Raw genomic sequence first — 17,634 nt, 5'->3', positions numbered from 1 at the left:
CTCACAACTGTACGGTTGATGGTTTCTTTATGCTTGCTGCTGTTGGTGAGATTGTTCTTGGCTGATTTTTATGCGCGGTCTACAGCCATTGCCATAGTTTCCTACTGTGCTTGCTGCTGACTTATTGCGTAGTTTGCCGATAATTGCCAAAGGAATAAAGTCGATCAGTGCTAGGCTATCCTTGTCCTAACTGTGCAGCTGTTTCAACTCGTTCTCGAAAAAACGAATGCTCATGAAAGATTTTTTTCGACCTTATTACTATTCTTCGTCGCCGACTAACAAATACAATATTTTGATATCATTATTTACTTAAGCTTAACATGTTCATAAACACCATGCATTTCGGTGCTCTTCGATCCACTTATTTTCTTGGTCAATTTTTCTCTTCGCTCTACCTATTGGCAACTTGAGTACTTCACATAAAATGACACGTGCTCTGAGTTACAAAAAAGCAAAAATTTCTAGACAGGACGATGTATAGAGAAGTGATGCTACGCAGAAGAAGTTTCTGTTGCAGACGACAGATTCGATCAGGTATCCTATCAGGCTCCCACCAGTCATAGGCGTCAGCACTTTTAAGATTGTACAATGATCAGTAAGCTGAAGTGCACTTGATCCCAATTTACCAATTTGAATGAGCCCATTTGTATCGCCAATAAATTAATTGCATGTTTCGTATTCTCTATAGCTAATGAGACGTAAGATCCTGACGTGTTAAAGAGGGAAAAACAAGTCGAACTTTCTGTGGCCTTTCTTACATCCGTACTCGGCAGACGCATGCCATGTGTTCATTTTTTTTAACCTCGTTAATGAATACAAGCATATTTGATTTGCTATGATCGTGTTGCGTTCGAGGCAAATTTTCATTAGTCTTTCGAAAATATTCGGCACATTAATACTTCGTCAAACAGTTCAACAACGCTGGAAACAAATTTTACACAAAACAATCTAACAGGACGCTAGCCCACCACGTCGACTACGATCTGAAGCCTCTTAGTAGCGTCCAGTTTTGTTTATCATCTGTTCTTCTGTAACGCTGACTATTGCCGTGGCCGAGCCAGCAGACGTAAAATTCGCACTTGAAAGTGTATATATGTTAGCTTGATTGGGACACTGAGTTTTGCTATAAGAATGATTCATTGTTTACTTACTAAGGTGAAAAATTGCATTACTATGTTTCTACTAGTATTACTATGTTACTACTGAACTATGTACGACAATGCTCGTGGCTGCTTTTCAAACGTGTTGTGAAGACGGCAGCGCTGTTTCACCGTTTACGCAGCGTTATTAATGAGAACGAAGTGTACCTGATAATACTCCTGCCTCACTTCTCAGCGTCAAGACATAGGTTTCAATATAGGAACAGGCGTCCCCGTGATAGCGCAGTGGACAACGTGTTTACTTGCTAAACTTAGGGACGGTCTATGTCTCTGAGTTTCTTTTGTGTTAAATTTTACAGAGGTTCCTCAGGCTGCTTTATGGCTGCTAGCCCTTGACACAGAGCTTTCATGATACCTTCTTGCGTAACATGTTTACCGTCTCATCTTAGAGGCACGTTGTAGTCTACGTTCGAACCCAGGCAAAGACAAACTTCGTTTCGTGCTGGGAATCAGCCGACTAGCAGAACGCCAAACGGAGATACCGGACGGAAAGCTCGAAATACAGAGAGCCCATAGAGACAATCAATCCAAATAGTTCAGTTTTTGGAGTTTTGTCCAGCGTTAGGCCACTTGTGAAATTCACTTGACAACTACGGAAATAATCCGACTTTGACCAAAGCCTTATTTTCGTTGTTAAATACGAACCTGCAAATGGGCTATAGAATCGAGTTAATCTATCTTACTACTTTCAACTTCGAAACTATATTCGATTTTTATGGGCTATTGATGATGCCATGATAATATTTTTGACATATATCGCTAATTCTCCTTGTTTTCTTTCTTTGAACTAAAGCAGCTCATATCGTTGCTATGCCCATTTAGATACTGGCAATCCGATTCCCCTTTTTTGCGCGAACAAAAATAACACAAAGTAACAAACCGCTCGGCCGACAATTATACTGCTCTTTCATTAAAATAATAAGTAGAAATTTGAAAAATGCTATTACTTACGGTTTTTGTCTTTTCGTCCTCATATTGACTCTTAATGGGGAGCTACGCAGTGAAAAATCTATTCACTCAAACAGTATATATTCCGCCGCGTATCCTTTAATTCTACTCGTTATGGAGGTCTCTGCCACGAACCGATCACGAGATGTAGTACAAATAGAATGTTTGCGACAGTAGTTGATCCTAATATTCATAGGCGCAATGTTGCGAACCGCAAAAGCACAACTAGCGCGATCGTCTGCAGTTGCCTGGCAATTACTTAGCAGCTTCCATATGAAAAAGGTTTACGTCGTGAACCGAGTTAGGATTTTCTTCAGTGCAAAATAAACGTTACCAGTTGCCACCTGATTTATTCTAAGAAATGACACTGTTGAGTGAGCGAAATAATATTACTGCAGTTGCTAGTTTATGTTATTATGGACGAGATTATTAAGTTCGCTTTAGCTCGCTTCGAAGCAAAACGGAGTGCCACAAACGAATCACAACAGAGCCACACGGACATTACTATTCTAGGAGCCTGGTAGGCGTAAATAACGCTCAAGGTAACAACGAGCAACATATTTGTATCAAAATAAATTGCAACGTTCAAATACACTTTGCCTCTTCTTTTAACTATAAAAGACGCATATAGCACTGAAATGGTATGGAACATAATAATTGATACTTGCAAATCTATAAATATCTATATAAAAGTCCGTTAATTCTTGATCTGTCTTGCTCGTAGTATGTTGGCTTCCCGCACATTTTTACAATATGAATTCGGTGTTTTTTGATGTTGGCTGGTTGACCTGGTTTTCGGTGAACAGGGACGTATACGAGTCGAGTCAAAATGTCGCAACCGATAATCGGATAACCTATTGCTCCTTGAACTTCTTGAATGTCCAAAAGTTTTTTTTTTTTTTTTTATAACCAGTACTTTTAGCGTGTAATAGATACTTTACAATCATTTCATATGTCTTGGTTGACTCTATTCCTAAACAGTCATTAAAGTTTATGTACCTTCTATCTTCTTTCATTTATTTTTGCTAATAAGAAGTTACATACATGAAATGATAGGTCTCCATCAGCAGATTGGTGTTATTTCTAGGAATTCGCCTACTTTTATATTTCCGCTTGATGATAATTATTCATATATATCCTTTGGCGTTATTCCCTTAAAATAAATTAGGCTTTTTTTTCACAGGAATTCTACATTAGTCATCAATTCTAACTTTCTAATTAGCATTCACCAAAAAATTTGTTTAAAATGTACTTGGAAGCCGCTCGAGACGTATTTCAACCCTCTCTCTACATCGTATATGTGTGAACGGAACGTTTTGGCATTTTACTGAGTAATATATTTTTAAAAATACTCATTTTAGCTATAAAAATATCCGTTGCACTTTTAATCAGTTGGTCGAAATCTGTCGATTGCCATTAAGAAAGATCTCCTTACATGCATCAGCAGTCAAGCTTTGTTCCTTCAAACGGATCCGAAAACTGCAATTTGTGTACACTATAAATTGCATTAGACTCTACACATCTAAAGCTTTTCATTGGTATCAAAAATGTCTTTTGTATATTTTTTTTAGCGCCAACAAAGTAATACCTTACATAGAACAAATGTCTTTGATATTTTGGTATTTTTCTAATAAATATTTTCAGAGAATATTTAAAAATGTTATTTTTTGAAAACGCTCGCCATATTAATGGCTACAAACCTTTAATTAGCACTTATCGGAAATTCGCTCAGAGAACAGTTCGAAATCCGGAACAAGTTTCCACCCAATTGTCACATAAGGAAAACAGCATAAAGCCACATTCTGCTCTTATGATATTCACGCCGAAGTACCCATTTTAGGGATAGAAAATGTATTATATGTGTCCCCAGCTCGTCGGAACTGGTCAATTCGTAGCAAAAAAAATCTGTGCCCTTCATAAAAGGCGAAAAAAAATATGTTTTCAGAGTTGAAACAGCATTTTTTCTTCAAAAATTCTTGCACAAAACACGAAAAAAAAATTATAATTCGTCTTATCGTCAGACATCGCCAGCTATTAGTTGTAATAAACAAAATATGTTCCTGATAGCTATCCTTATTCACGTTTTCTCCAATATGTCTGATATCAAGTCGATGCACTTTGTTCAATAATAGGTAATATTTTTGAAAAATTCACTATAATGTGATCTCGGACGAATGTAAAGATGTCGGTACTGTACGAGAGAAATTTTATGCCATGATAAACGTGGCCGGGAACATGTTGCGAATGATAATTGCTGACCCCGAGCAATGCAAATGCCAACGAATGTAACAGAGATAGAAAATGAAAAGCTTCTTTAATGCATAACTTAATTCATGTCTATATGTCATGTCATACTGTTTGTATCGGTTACCTGTTCTATACGTCTATCGCCTTCAACAAAGCACAATTTCATCGATTTAATTATGCGATGTGCGTATCGTAATGTATGTCCTAAGAGTGATCTTCAACCTTATAATGAATTCAGTAATTACGGGTAACTTAAACGGGAAAACACTGCTGTACCCACGAGTGAAGACGCTAGCTAACAACTTAGGTTAAAGATCAATTAGATTCTACTACACGACGAGATGAAAGTAGAAATCGAGTATTTTAGCTGACTAAACCTTGCACTATGTTATCACTAAGCGTAACTATATGAGTTATCTATTAAGTTGAATAACTTTTCCAGAATGCAATGAGCACCTCAGCCATGATAAGCACAGCTCAAGTTGCACATTTTAACCTAAGAATTAACTCTGTTGCTTTATAGAGGATTACGTTTATAACATTATTCTGTATTATATATTAGTTAGTTTTGGGATTTATAACATTTGAATCCCGATTCAGCTAATGAAAACAGAATGCTGCCATCAAGTACTACACATGCGCCAAAGGCTTTTTTTGCACCTGCGCGGTTCCCTCGGACTTCATCGATCTAAACCTTAGAGCCTCAGTAGCTCCTAGGATAGCGCTCTGTGAAGTTGTTGAAACAATATGTTTGGTCAGATTTTTTTTTGGTTACCTAACAGGTACGGGTTGCATCTAAGTGTTTTCAGCATGAAACCTTTGTCTCTTTACTTTAAGGCCTTCCTAATGGCACATATTTGTATAAAAAACGCTGAAGGCGTAGATTTCGCAATTTCGCTACACGCACAAAAGAACCCATTCCACCAAAAAAATTCGTATTACCTTTGCTATATACAATATTATTAAAACGGAGTTATAATAATCAACGTACATAATCAAACAGATACGGGAAAATCATTTATGGTGTAGGAAGTATTTTTCATTCCTCTAAAATATCTTGTAAAACCAGTTGTTATAATAAAGGTGGAATTTTACATGAAGTGTCGACGCAGTAGTAGTTGAGTGGTGTAACATGTATTAGAATGCTTAAATCTAATTCCTATACTGTCAAGAGCGATGATAGCTAAACATTTTTTTCAAGTATAGACATTTTACTTATACTTCTGAATGTGAAGCTGAGACAATCATGCTTTTTCACACAACGCGACGAGATATTGCATTTGTGATGTATAATAGTATTTCGCGTATAGATCTTCTATTATACACACTGTTATTATTTTTGTATAAAAACTATTAGATTGGACAGAAAGTAAGTCGACCTTTACTTTGTTTCGCCTTTTGCTAAGACCAAAAAGTTATCGAAACAGCCTGGGACATATGTGTCTTGTATAGTGTAGACTTGGCATTTAAATGCATGACGAACGGCTTAAAGTTGGTTTCTTAAATTCAAAGATGGCATCTTGGTTCTAAATGATGCACCTCGTTCACCCGGCTCGGCCATTCGAAATCGATAAGAGAATGGAGAAGACCGTAGAAAGCGCGGCCTAGAACATAATAGATTAATTTGTTGCTAAAACTTGACTGAAACCTTGTCTCTCCGGCCACGTAAAAATAACTGGCACTACATTCTAATCAGCTTAACATAAATTACTTAAATTGTCTAAAATATTTACAAAAAGAATTGCCCTTCTAGCTGAAAACAAGGCGCTTGTAAAATGCTCACTCTCTGGCACGATACGGTGACTCCTGTTGTAAATAGCATTATGCTCGTATTTTCTATCTTTATGACCTGCGTCGTTATTTGCTCAATTATATTCACAACCGTATGTTATATTATTCTGGCTATGATTGCAGTGGTGGTTACACTTTACATATTATTTACACTCAACGATTTGATTTCTACAAAGCATGCTACATACTTCGGCTTTTTTTAACAAGTCATGATTATAGATTTATTGCGCCATTGTGCTTTTAAATCATTTGTGAGAAGTGAACACGTTTCTTTTCAAATTAACTTTTTGCACTGGTCCATATGCATTTCCAGGAAACAATTCGTACCCCAGTACTCGCACAAAACTATTGTAGCTCCTTCAGCAATGATTCGTGATAAGCAAATATTCAAAAAGACCATCTGCTGTTTTCTAAAAAAGTGCGTTTTTCATATCATGCGTAACAGCTTCAAGGGCTTGATGGAGTCTTCGCGCAAACTTCTTAGGCACAGTGTCGTCCTTAATAACAAACTTCATGAAATCATTTTCACACTCTTTCTCCATTAGCTGAGGGCAACTATCCCTGTAATGATGCACCAGCCCAATATCCGAGCCAACAATTGCGCATTTACGAATCTCCGGTCTCAGCGGAATCAACGTGTAGTGATTAAATACGGCTAATGAGCCATTTGCTGTAAAGAAACTCTTGACAGCAAATCCAGGCCGAGATAAATTCGCTGACCGTTGCGTTTGCACGAGAATATCCATAGGGCTGTCTTTGTCGCGAAAGAAGTAAGCGTTACTGAACGCGAATGACGCATACTTGCTAACTGCTTCAGCTTCTACGTCACGTATTTTGTGCATCAGTGTTGGCCACGAAGTGGCATCCAAATCACGGGGCACAATTAATTCGTCCACGTCCAATAAGGTGATGTAGTCAAATTTGTCCTTGTACTGATAGTAGCAGTCATTGTAAGGCACAAGTTCAAGACGGCGTTTTTCCCACGCCTTGTTGACCAGGAAATTTTTCAAAAAACCCATTCCTTGTGGATATTCCCTCGGCGGTAAACTGATCTTTTGTAAGGTTAAATTACGATAACGTTGATAGAATTTTAACATCTTTTTGGTTTTTTTATGAAGCAGATAGTTGTACATATGGATATGTTTGGCGCCTAGTAGATATAACATTTCCAGCCATTGCATCAGTTCGCGGCTTTTATCTCTGGAAAAGAATAATCCTTTTACGCAAACCATGAAATCCCTTCTGGGTGGTGGCATTTGTCTCCTACAAAAACAAAAGAACAGAATGTACGTAAATGCAGTTAGATAGAACTATTAAATGTTTTTTCAGTCAAATAAAACGATTTTTGTAACTCCACAGAATCACTAAAGCTAGCATGATCTTGTTTACGTGTCTAAGTTAGCCAAAAGCGATACATCTTAAAACAAAATAGTATTATTGTAAGTGTCGCTTGCGGACGTAAACTACCTAAACGATACCTTAACCGCAGATTGTTAGATGGACACTCGCAAGGATCGGTCAGTATCGACACGCCGCTCGGTTGCTCCTGTAAATCAGCTCCAATGTGACACGAAATTATGTATGGCGTCAAGAGGTCCTTGTGCGTAGCATTGTCCCAGGAATCAATCCATACTTTATCAAGAGTCGCTCTTGCCGTGGTTTGCTCCCCAGAAGGGTAATTGGCTAGGCAATAAAGCCGCACCTGCGTAGCTGATTTACGAAGCAAACCTGAAAGATTATCAAAGAAAAATGTGTACTTATAGATATATATAAATGTATGATCCATCATAAGCCGAACTCGAAAAGGTTAGAAGAGAAATGAAACGCCTACCTATGATTCTAATGAAGTTCTGTATTTCTCCATCAACCACTAATCGATCATCAATGTGTGCAGAATATATCTGAATGTCTAGGCTGGGCACAGTGGACCATTCGGCGGTAAATGCCGGAACTGCGCACCCCAACTCCTTCACTGGTGCCACACACTCGGAACTGGATTCCATCACGGTACGCCATCGCGCCCGAGCAGGTCTCTTTAATTTTTGTTGGTACTGGAGAAGTGCCAATGTAACGAAGGCCATCGTTGATAAAATGATAAGTAGTTTTAGAGCGCGCCTGCAAACAAAGAGAACAAATATGCAAAATATCTTGTCGATTCATAAATTCGAATTTTTATAGGCATTTAGTTGTAAAAGACGCCTAGTCATTAATACCTGGTCATTCCATTAATCAGAATACGAACGGAACAAGCGTAACTCATAGCCGCAAGTAATACTTTAAGCCACATAGCCGCAGCTGCTTATGTGAACCTTACGAAGTATGAATGTCTCTCATCGAATTTTGCCTCTATTTGTCCAACTTAATATTAGCAATATTCTCATTATTGCAATCATCAAACATAGTAAATATGCCTAATTACGCCGCTAAATTATGAACATAATTTATTAGTCAGCTTTTCGGTATGTTTATATGTCTACATAGTTTATGCAGTTATGCTGAAAGCACTAAGCGATCCACGCTACAAAGCATATCAAAAGAATCAAATTATCTTACGATGTTGATATGATAATTTTCAAATTTCATATTCAATTATGCACCTTCGATACTGTGTTAAATGGCGAAATTCAAAGGTCTAGTTTTTCTTTCCATAATACTTCTTTTTTTTCAGTTTTTTATTATAACCTGAATATGCTGAATTAAGCTGGTATAATGAAATTCTTCAGTATATTCTGTTACAGTTAATTTGGCCAACAGGCTGAATGGGATTCGTTTTCGTGCTCTGACCACGAACATTTGTATCGTTGCTTTATTTGCGCGCTAAGTCTGATCTTCTGTTAAATAATGGTTATCATATAGATAAGCAAGAAAGCTTATAACAACAATATCAGTCATAGCCATTTTCAGTCGATGCTATATGAAATGTGCTTGTATTAGATTTGCACTTCTTTACTTTTTGCCAAAATGCCATTACGAGTAGATTTGATTCACCTGTAGTGCTTAATATAACTAATATATTTAAACCATCTCTCACTAAAGGCACATTCATTTAACTCACAAGCAGCTAGGGGATATTGTCCAATCTGTAGTTGGACACCGAGTGAAATCAACTAATATTCATAAAAGCACCGTGTTCATGAACCCGTTTCGCCTTTATTCACTCACACCTAAGATTTACCCTCATAATTGACATAATCACATGGACACATACACGCACTGATACACGAGACAAGTGCCGGTAGAATATAATCCCAGCTGTGTTGAAACCGGCTCAATTAAAAATTGGCGCCAACGAATTACCCTCTCTTTCGGCTGAACAATGTCAGCACGTTGCTTGAATCATATGTTCAAATCGGCATTCTTCGAAGGCGCTTCGCGCCAGGAACGTTGCTGCTGAGAGTTGTAACACCAAGTTTCTCAGGTTTGTACAGAAGCTCGTACAATTGACAGTCATATTTCACTCATTCAGCTATATTTAAGATGAATGCAGTCGTGGCTTTCTGTAGCTTGTAGCTCTATCGTACAGCTATAGAACCACCTACGCACTAAAACCAAAACGCCTCTTAGTAATCTGAATTGTATCATTTACAAATGCTTTGCTAATTTTATTTCTGGTTGTTTTGTGACGTCATGCAAAATTTGGCAAACACGACAAAAACAGATCGATCGGTTGAGTGAGACTTCATTCGTTTGATTAATGCGACTAGAACTCTTAAACACATAACTTGTTCGTGAATAGATAAACGTTACTTGTACGCAGCATTAAAAAAATCACTCAATTCATTTAAGGCGTGCGAATGCCGTGGACATTGAACAACCTTAGCAATAGAGCGCTACCAGACGTTGTGTTTCTATGGAGAAGCCCTCCGTGTTGTCATGCAGTCGTTGCGGCTACCCCGGGCACTTTACGTACCAGTGCAGAAATTTCCTTAAGGTGAGCATCCTCGCCGTTGTCATGTGCTCCAACGAGATGACTGAAGCAAAAAAATCGCTATGCTTCACACGTTCGAATATCATATAGATCCATCTTCACCGATTCGGCCATACTCTTCTTGACAGAACAAGTCCTCACCTTTTAGGCATCTGGGCACCTAGGCAATCAACAGCACCATCATCAGATCACAGTAACTCTTAATAACAAATCAGAAAAGAAATGCTTTTGACACAAGTAGTTGCTTCTGCTGTATTTTTGCAGAGATTCTACACTAGTAAACTAACACTCTTGTGCATAGGATAAAATAAACAATTGACTAAAAACGAGAATGAAACCGTCAAGATTTACTAAATCTCTACGTGTTTGTCTATCCGGCCACGACCAATGCTATGCGCCGATTTCAACAATGATTCCCGACCTACCCCAAATCTGCTCCAACAACTGGGGAGGCAACAGTGAGACAGGGGCCAGTCTCAGTCACCATCCCCGCCACCAAAAGCGGCGAACGGCGGCGACACATTCGAAATCAGCGCCGACAGCGCCTTGACTTAGTGCAGGCGAAGTGCGGTCGCCACGACAAGACGCCATCGGGACCGTCGTTAAAGTGCCAGGTATGGTTCTGTGACAGCAGAAACAGCAACATCAAGGCGTCGGGATAGGATGGCGGTAGCTGGCCCCGTATAATGCCATCGGCATTAGAAGCGTAGTGTTAAGCTGACGGGCTGGTCCATCATGGCGCCATCGCCGCAAAAGCCAGCAGTACTATTACTGCTTCTTGTCCTGCTTAAGTTGCGAGTTGTTGGGGCCACTGCTATGACAGCCGCGTAAAAGGGAAAGGACCAGCTAGTCTCTGGCTAATGGCGGCTCTTTTTTTAGTGCCGATTGTTCCGTCATCTTTATTCGCTTTTGTGAACAAATGGATGCGTTTTACTTGATCTTGTAGCAACGGGACAGTTTTCGGACTATCAATCATTGTTCATATTAGGGAGTCAGTTGTCGGTCGTGTGTGGCAGGCTCGGCTTTTTATCAAAGAGTCCAGAGACAAATTGATTTGAGCGCGCTAAGAACTGGTGGCATATTTGATGTGATGTTATAGTTTTATAACAGTGATAAGGCCTATCCCAAAAATCGGCTGAAATAGTTTCATCTTTGCAATCGAAACTAGACTATAAAAGAAGCGGTACTGATTTTCTATAAAATTCATCATGGGCAGGATGGATTACCACATGCTTTGGACGTTCATTTTTGGCATTAAACGTAGAGGTTTGATTAAATAAAATAGATACTTCGCAATTACAGAAGTTAGTAAATATTTTAAGTACTGGCAGCAGACAGTGAAGGATAGCTTGCGCTGGATGCCTTCTTTTGCGTCCTAACTATTACAGTTTGATGCTATGTCGCAACACTTCCTCGACAAGCAGCAAGAAGGAGTTTTCACAGCGTTTACCGCAAAGCTTGAGGCCTGGGACACGAGGTTATGGTAGCGCGTTAGGGGCCAGAATTGCTCTGCTCACCAAACTAAAGGCGTTCTAATAAATGATAAGGGCGCTACAAATGAGCTTGTTCTACATTGTCGCCCGTTCAAGCGTAATTTTAAAAAAGCCCTGGTGTGACAGTTGTCCTAACAAAAACCTTTTTTTGTAGTTTGCACCTAATGTATCGATCAATAGTCGATTAAACATCGAAATCGCCCAATAGTCCAGCACTTCAAATGCTACAATCACAGTTTATATACACAGGTGAATATTTTAGAACATCGAATGGATATACCCAGAGTCAGCTTGGATGACTTCAGTAGCGACAGGACACACAAAACGCTTATGTTAGTCAATGGGCCCACGACATAGACACAGTATTTCAGCTATTTTTCCTAACTTAGGCAACCATCTTTAAACACAACTGTGTGAGTCGTTACGCGTTACAGTAACCCTACACTATGGGAGAAGAGAAAATCGACACATCGTGGAATATACAAAACCGACCAATCGTGTGAATGGGACAGCATCGCCAAAGACATTGTAAATACTCTTGGCAACCGTTGACGAGCTGCCATTGAATTATTGCGAATGGTTCACGAAGAGGTGCTATAAATGTAGCCAGAGTCTCGGTGTATCAACCAAATAAACTAGAATCTGTATGTTTATTAAAACTACTGTCACGTCAATTATTTTTACACCTTCCGGGAACTGAGATCTTTAAAGTTTTAAAAATGTCTGAACAGTGAGTAGAAGATGGCACAATCAGAACGGATGATATAGTTCACGAAACATACATTACAAATAGTGATACGCAAATGGCGAGTCAAGAAGTTCAAAAAGAAGTTTTGAATGTTTATTACTTCTTGTGGGTGTTACCCAAATGAGAAGACGATTTCAAACGTAAGAAGCATGTCTGTCTGATAACCTAGTAAGAGCTTATCATAATAAATTTTCTCTTAGTAAAATGAAAGAGTAGGAATCGAAGTATATCTGAAGACAGTTCAAATTTTCTGACTCTTTGTGACCGACTGAGGTTTTGACATTATGCGGAAATAATCAACCCTGCTTTTTCATGATATATACTTAACGGTCAGTTTGCAAGAAAGGCCCTTTACACAATAGATAACAAAAGGTGTTTGCCACTACTTTTGTTTCGTCCCCGTACGCGGATTTCTTTCTCCTTCGAACTAATGTTATCGATTTTACTCTATAAAATTTTTTAAGTTTAATTATATTTCACGATGAGATATTACAGCTTGTAAAACCTCTAAAAACATTCAACAAAAGGTCTGACAAACAGGCTATCGGTCGTGTGGCCTGTCTCTCTAACGCTGGTTAGTTTATTTTATATTTCTAGGTTGCTAGCTTGATACCTATGGTAACCTGATTTTTTAATAAATTTTCCATCGTACTTTATCCTTGTTATTTAAAAAATGTCTTTTTCTTGTTGTTGTGTTAAAACACGTTAACATGAACAGGTAAACCCGTTTGCTGCAGACAAACCTGGCGGGGTGTGCGTAGACGTGTCAAGCACGTCGTCGGAAGACTCCGACGATGAAACGTCGAGCGATTTCCATAAAGCCGATCCCACCTCGAGTTCGCGAGCTGTTGACATGAAGAGATCGAGGTCGTCGAGGGACCAGTTCTTTAAGAAAGCGGTGGAAAGTGGGACGACTGAGATAAGACAAAAAAAAACCAAAAAACACCGAAAGGATAAAAAAATAAAGAAAGAGTCAAAAAAGAAAAAAAAGCATCACAAAAAGGGAAAGAAGCATAAGAAAGACAAACGATACAATTCAGATTAAGTTGCTGTAAGATTAAGGATGGTAAGGTCTTACCCTTCTGAAGTTTAGTATTTGACGAACCTGGGTGTTATTTAACAGTCAGCACAGAATTGATCTGTCAAGCAATTCGAACAATTGCTCGTACAACCAGGCACTCGTACTTGTATACTCTGTATAATCTGAAATTACTACTTTTCTATATCTGTAGAGATTAAATGTCACGGGACTAAACTTGACAGCGGGCAAATATGTACATATATTATATCTCGTTCTTGTCGCATTTCTATATATATACACATTAATGCAGTCCATCAATATAAAGCAACAAACCAGCCAGGTAAGAATAAATAAAAAAAACACAAAATATGCTCTTCATTCATTTTTTTCCCTTATGCTATTTATTTTATTATGTCGTGGCAGCCGGACCTTGAAACGGATTAATATATTAGGTTGCTGCGAGCGAAATGAATATATATCCAGTGGACTTTGAAATTTGAACTGCGCGCCGCTAATTTTCGGCGCGAAACTTGGCAGGTAGAGCTTCTAGAAACTTTTACGCGAACGCTGACTGGGCGCAATTTAGGAGAAATTAATTCAGAAAAAAAATTTCTAGCTTCTAAAACGAATGCTCAGGGCTCAAGTTTTTGTAATTCAAAGCCGCAGCGCTGCAAAAATTCATTGAAGATTGTTGAAGACATTAGGCAACGAGACCTTACGCAAATGTACAGTATGTAAGCAGTGCGTATGTCCTAAAGAAGAGCGTTGAAGGTCAACAAGAATGTAACCGATATCAGGACCCGAAGTGCAAAAACGCATTGCCACTATTGAAAAGGCTTTTACGAAATCAAAGCTTGAAGCCCTCCTTGAAGACCCTCTTGGCCAAAAGTAGCATTTTACATGTAATGTATTACAGAATTATAATTTGAATATTGAAAATGTATGAACAGAGTAAAAATAAGCCCTGCATGAATTAGATCCAGGAATGTTAGAAACACCTGTAGTGTATTCTTTGTACAATTATCACTGCTTTAATGAACAAAGAACCCGCATGGAGTATACAGTCGCCACAGATAAGGCATGTAACAGCCTCTACTTTTAGCCGCGGGGCCACTGAACGAGAGAACAGCGTCACCCTGGTGAAAATTAAAACTTAAAGGCAGGTTTCGATTTAAAAAGGTTCTGATTTATGATAAAGGTAGTACTTGTAATGGACATCAGGGACATCTGATACTATGCGACATTTGCTGAAAATGAAAAGATAAATGCAGCCCTCTTGGGGAACCTAAGATGCTTATGGACCGTCGACATGGTGATAGGAAGCACGTGGTCCAGTTATTTGATGATGTCATCGCCATGTCTCAATTATTTCGCAGATTTAACAAAAAAATACTCAATGTTGGCTTCAAGCCACATATATTATTGATCTTAAATCATGACTACGTGGCCCAGAAATGCCCAAAAAACGTCTACCGACACGCAATTAGTATCACGTCATCAATTTACTTCGAAAAGCCATAGATAAAGGAATCATATATGGGAATGTAGATAAGTATATGGCTGTCCAGAATCTTCCAAAGCGCTGAGCAAAATGTGTAAATAAAAAGTAAATAAAAAAAGGGTACGTTAAACACATATTAAACAATTATTACTCTTTCCACTCTACTTCAAAAGTTATTCAGTATAAAAATATATAGCCTGTAACAGACTAATATTATTGTTAAGTGTAGTTTCGATTTATATCTATTCCTAGGGATGCAAATTAGCTGGACATGCATTTCACAATAAGAAATAATTAATTAACAATATAAGTAAAGGTCATGTCCTGATTAGTTACTGCCACCATTAAGTTTATGGTAAATTAATCGCTCTCCTGTTTAGTTGTGAGTGCACCAGCTGAGTGCACACTCATTATCCTAGCAGGTAAACTAATAATAATACCTCTAACGAGAAGGTATTATCGCTATTTGTTTGTGCTCTTATGAACTGCCTTTCGATTTATCTCAGCATGTCTTATTTCAGAGTGCTGGATATTACTATCGAGATGTATACCTCTTCACGTTCTATTTACGTTTAGCTGATTAGGATTCGCTTCAGCAGCAAGTTTCAATCGTCTCATATATATAAGATGATTGATCGAATATAAAAGATCTTAAATATAACATTGTTTAAGTTCAATGAGAAAGCTGCTCTTACCATTTTCAGGCAAACAAGAAACAGGCACTCTTCATGGACGTAGATAGAGCGAAAAACAACATTTGAATATCTATATAAATAGTGCATTTCCACTATCATCAACTATGGGGTAGAGATTTCAAATCAGGTAGTTTGCAGGAAAACGTTGCGTGCATGAATGCTAGTGTCGCACTCGACGATGCCTTGCCAACGCATTCATGATATTATAAAATCCTAAAGTTTTTTCTATTTGACAGTAGTTATAGGTAAACTGAGTCTAACCCTATGTATATAGAAACTGTATATATAGACTATACTGAATATAGTCCAGCGCCAATATCTTATATAATTGTATATATGTAAGATACATTTTACCAGCCTAAGGACTGTAAGTCCGCACAAACGATCTGAGCTACTATATTAACTGCGGACGATAAAAAGGGGCCGAAAATCTTACGAATATATTTGCCAAGTAAAATATAATCTCATGATCCTGTGCCACACACAGGTACCTACATATTAGATAAAATATAGTAAAAAAACAATCGATTCATTAGGATGTGAACACATTTAAACGCCATTTATCATTTTTTTATTATCATCATTATTGTTGTTTTCGTTATTACTGCGGTTATTGTTATCACCAGTAGCGTCATATCGCATGTTATCGACAAAGTTACCCTCTTGCTTTATCATCAGGAATATCATCGTTGCTGTATTTTCTGGGACCCTTTAGAGTTGAATGTTTACTAGTTTATAGTTAGAGTTGTAGGAGCTCCGACAAAACTTCCCATTCGACTGTTCGAAACAGACAGTACATTTTATTATTTAATTAATCAACGGTAATGCCCGTCCTATATTCGTCCATCGGTGATTCCCTTACTTTTGCCTGTCACCCAGCTAAAGTTCCCTGTCGACAACGTAGCAATTTCGCTCGCAATTCATTTCGATCTTTGAGTTTATCATCACTTTCAACGTATTTCTGGATCATAAAGGGGTCATCGGCTGTTCGCTTTCTCAAGGTCTGTCTTTTTATACGATTCTCCTTTTATAACATAGTTTCTCTATCATTATATCTCGTTATGTTGATTCCCTCTATGGCCTTGACCTCTATTCAAAGGTTATCTTATTTGATATTCACATAAACATTGCTCCTAGTAAAACTAATTATTCTCGCTCCATTAGAAAAAATTACGACGGCGAACTGTTTCGGTATTATCTGGAGGCGTAAGCGTAACGCGCACACCTCTGAGAGTGTACCTGGGAGCTTTAAGAGGTTCAACCAATAATATATGATCGTTTGTCTTAAAATCCTCGCTATTATGCCTTTATTTTCTGAACAAAAGCCCTCGTATTGTCTGCAGGTCAACATAGACAGCTTCATGGTTTTGTTTTTCCTTCAAAGGCTAAAAATCAATCCATTCCCATAGAATCTCCAGCCTGCCTTCCTGCCAATCTTCCTGGTTCGGGTTAGGTTCCGGTTATACTTTTGCTTATTTACTTTTTTTCGATATCTTCTTCACCAGTATCATAAGAGAGAAATCGTTCTCTTCACTTATTTATTGTCTTGTTGTTTTGTGTATACCTATTATCGTTTTTCTTCATAATCACTCTATCGCTTCAAAGATCGCTTGCTTGAATCTATCACATAGACGTTCCGCATTGTTCTATTATAATCTTGTTAGCATGATGACTGTTCCATGATATATACAGGTCGTCGGTAAGTGTACAATGGTTCCTCTAGGAGGGGCCTAGAATGCTGTCTTATTATTCACTGGTATCAAGCAACGTTAGAGTAGCACTATTAAGATATATGGCGATTGTAGGGAAGAATGTCTGTATAATGGGTTCATCTTTATATAAAACATCATAGGGTTCGCTGTACGGAGTCGAAACAGTACTCATGCGCAGAGTGCTCGCGGAAAATTTATTTTTTTTTTATAAAAAATAACTACATGTTGATTTTTCGTTTAAATAGCATGGGCACAATCGAACGCGTAATAATAGGCTTGACTAGTTGCGAATACATCAGTTGTTTTAAGTTAACCTCACTTGAACAATTGAGTTAAATATTTTTTTCTAATTTATTTTATCGACGAAAACACCTTCCCCACTCCACCATT

General features: G+C 38.1%; 3 protein-coding genes across 8 annotated transcripts in view; 1 reads left to right on the top strand and 2 right to left on the bottom strand.

The window, feature by feature from the left end:
• Nucleotides 1-2,666, bottom strand: part of LOC111265977 (type 2 phosphatidylinositol 4,5-bisphosphate 4-phosphatase) — a 7,189-nt gene extending 4,523 nt beyond the window's left edge. Inside the window, exon 1 of one of the 2 annotated variants that reach the window (XM_022843080.2) lies at nt 2,112-2,666. In XM_022843080.2, coding sequence (XP_022698815.1) covers nt 2,112-2,134 — 23 coding nt within the window. In that variant the 5' untranslated portion in view covers nt 2,135-2,666. Of the gene's footprint in view, nt 1-758; nt 904-2,111 lie in introns of those variants that run through there. The other variant, XM_022843069.1, reaches the window with a different exon arrangement.
• A 3,668-nt stretch (nt 2,667-6,334) lies between these two features.
• Nucleotides 6,335-12,419, bottom strand: LOC111265956 (uncharacterized). 5 transcript variants are annotated; one of them, XM_022843040.2, is made up of 5 exons: nt 11,848-12,419; nt 10,057-10,234; nt 7,978-8,261; nt 7,625-7,874; nt 6,335-7,409 (listed from the first exon to the last, which is right to left on the bottom strand). In XM_022843040.2, the coding sequence occupies exons 2-5, from the start codon at nt 10,158-10,160 to the stop codon at nt 6,557-6,559; spliced, it is 1,491 nt and encodes a 496-aa protein (XP_022698775.1). In that variant the 5' UTR covers nt 10,161-10,234; nt 11,848-12,419; the 3' UTR covers nt 6,335-6,556. The 5 variants fall into 5 exon arrangements, with proteins under 5 accessions (XP_022698775.1, XP_022698758.1, XP_022698784.1 ...); XM_022843023.2 differs by lacking the exon at nt 11,848-12,419 and adding an exon at nt 10,500-10,688; XM_022843049.2 differs by lacking the exon at nt 11,848-12,419 and adding an exon at nt 10,426-10,442.
• Nucleotides 9,378-13,714, top strand: LOC111265987 (uncharacterized). The gene is made up of 3 exons (XM_086970760.1): nt 9,378-9,564; nt 9,933-10,077; nt 13,034-13,714. Exons 2-3 carry the CDS (start codon nt 9,997-9,999, stop codon nt 13,358-13,360), a joined length of 408 nt encoding a protein of 135 aa, XP_086826886.1. The 5' UTR covers nt 9,378-9,564; nt 9,933-9,996; the 3' UTR covers nt 13,361-13,714.
• Nucleotides 13,715-17,634: the final 3,920 nt, after the last annotated feature.

The sequence above is a fragment of the Varroa jacobsoni genome, unplaced genomic scaffold (assembly GCF_002532875.2).
Source record: "Varroa jacobsoni isolate VJ856 unplaced genomic scaffold, vjacob_1.0 scaffold_111, whole genome shotgun sequence".
Classification (NCBI taxonomy): domain Eukaryota; kingdom Metazoa; phylum Arthropoda; class Arachnida; order Mesostigmata; family Varroidae; genus Varroa; species Varroa jacobsoni.
Note: the sequence above shows the minus strand (reverse complement) of the source record. Positions and strands in the feature narration are given on the sequence as shown.

Excerpts from the sequence above, each read along its gene's own strand:
- LOC111265956 (XM_022843040.2), bottom strand. The coding sequence starts at position 10,160 with ATGATATTCGAACGTGTGAAGCATAGCGATTTTTTTGCTTCAGTCATC. Across the intron at positions 7,875-7,977 it reads GAACTTCATTAGAATCATAG|GTTTGCTTCGTAAATCAGCT; the intron begins GTAGGCGTTTCA and ends ATAATCTTTCAG. Across the intron at positions 7,410-7,624 it reads TCTAACAATCTGCGGTTAAG|GAGACAAATGCCACCACCCA; the intron begins GTATCGTTTAGG and ends TTGTTTTTGTAG.
- LOC111265987 (XM_086970760.1), top strand. The coding sequence starts at position 9,997 with ATGGAGAAGCCCTCCGTGTTGTCATGCAGTCGTTGCGGCTACCCCGGG. Across the intron at positions 10,078-13,033 it reads AGTGCAGAAATTTCCTTAAG|GTAAACCCGTTTGCTGCAGA; the intron begins GTGAGCATCCTC and ends TAACATGAACAG.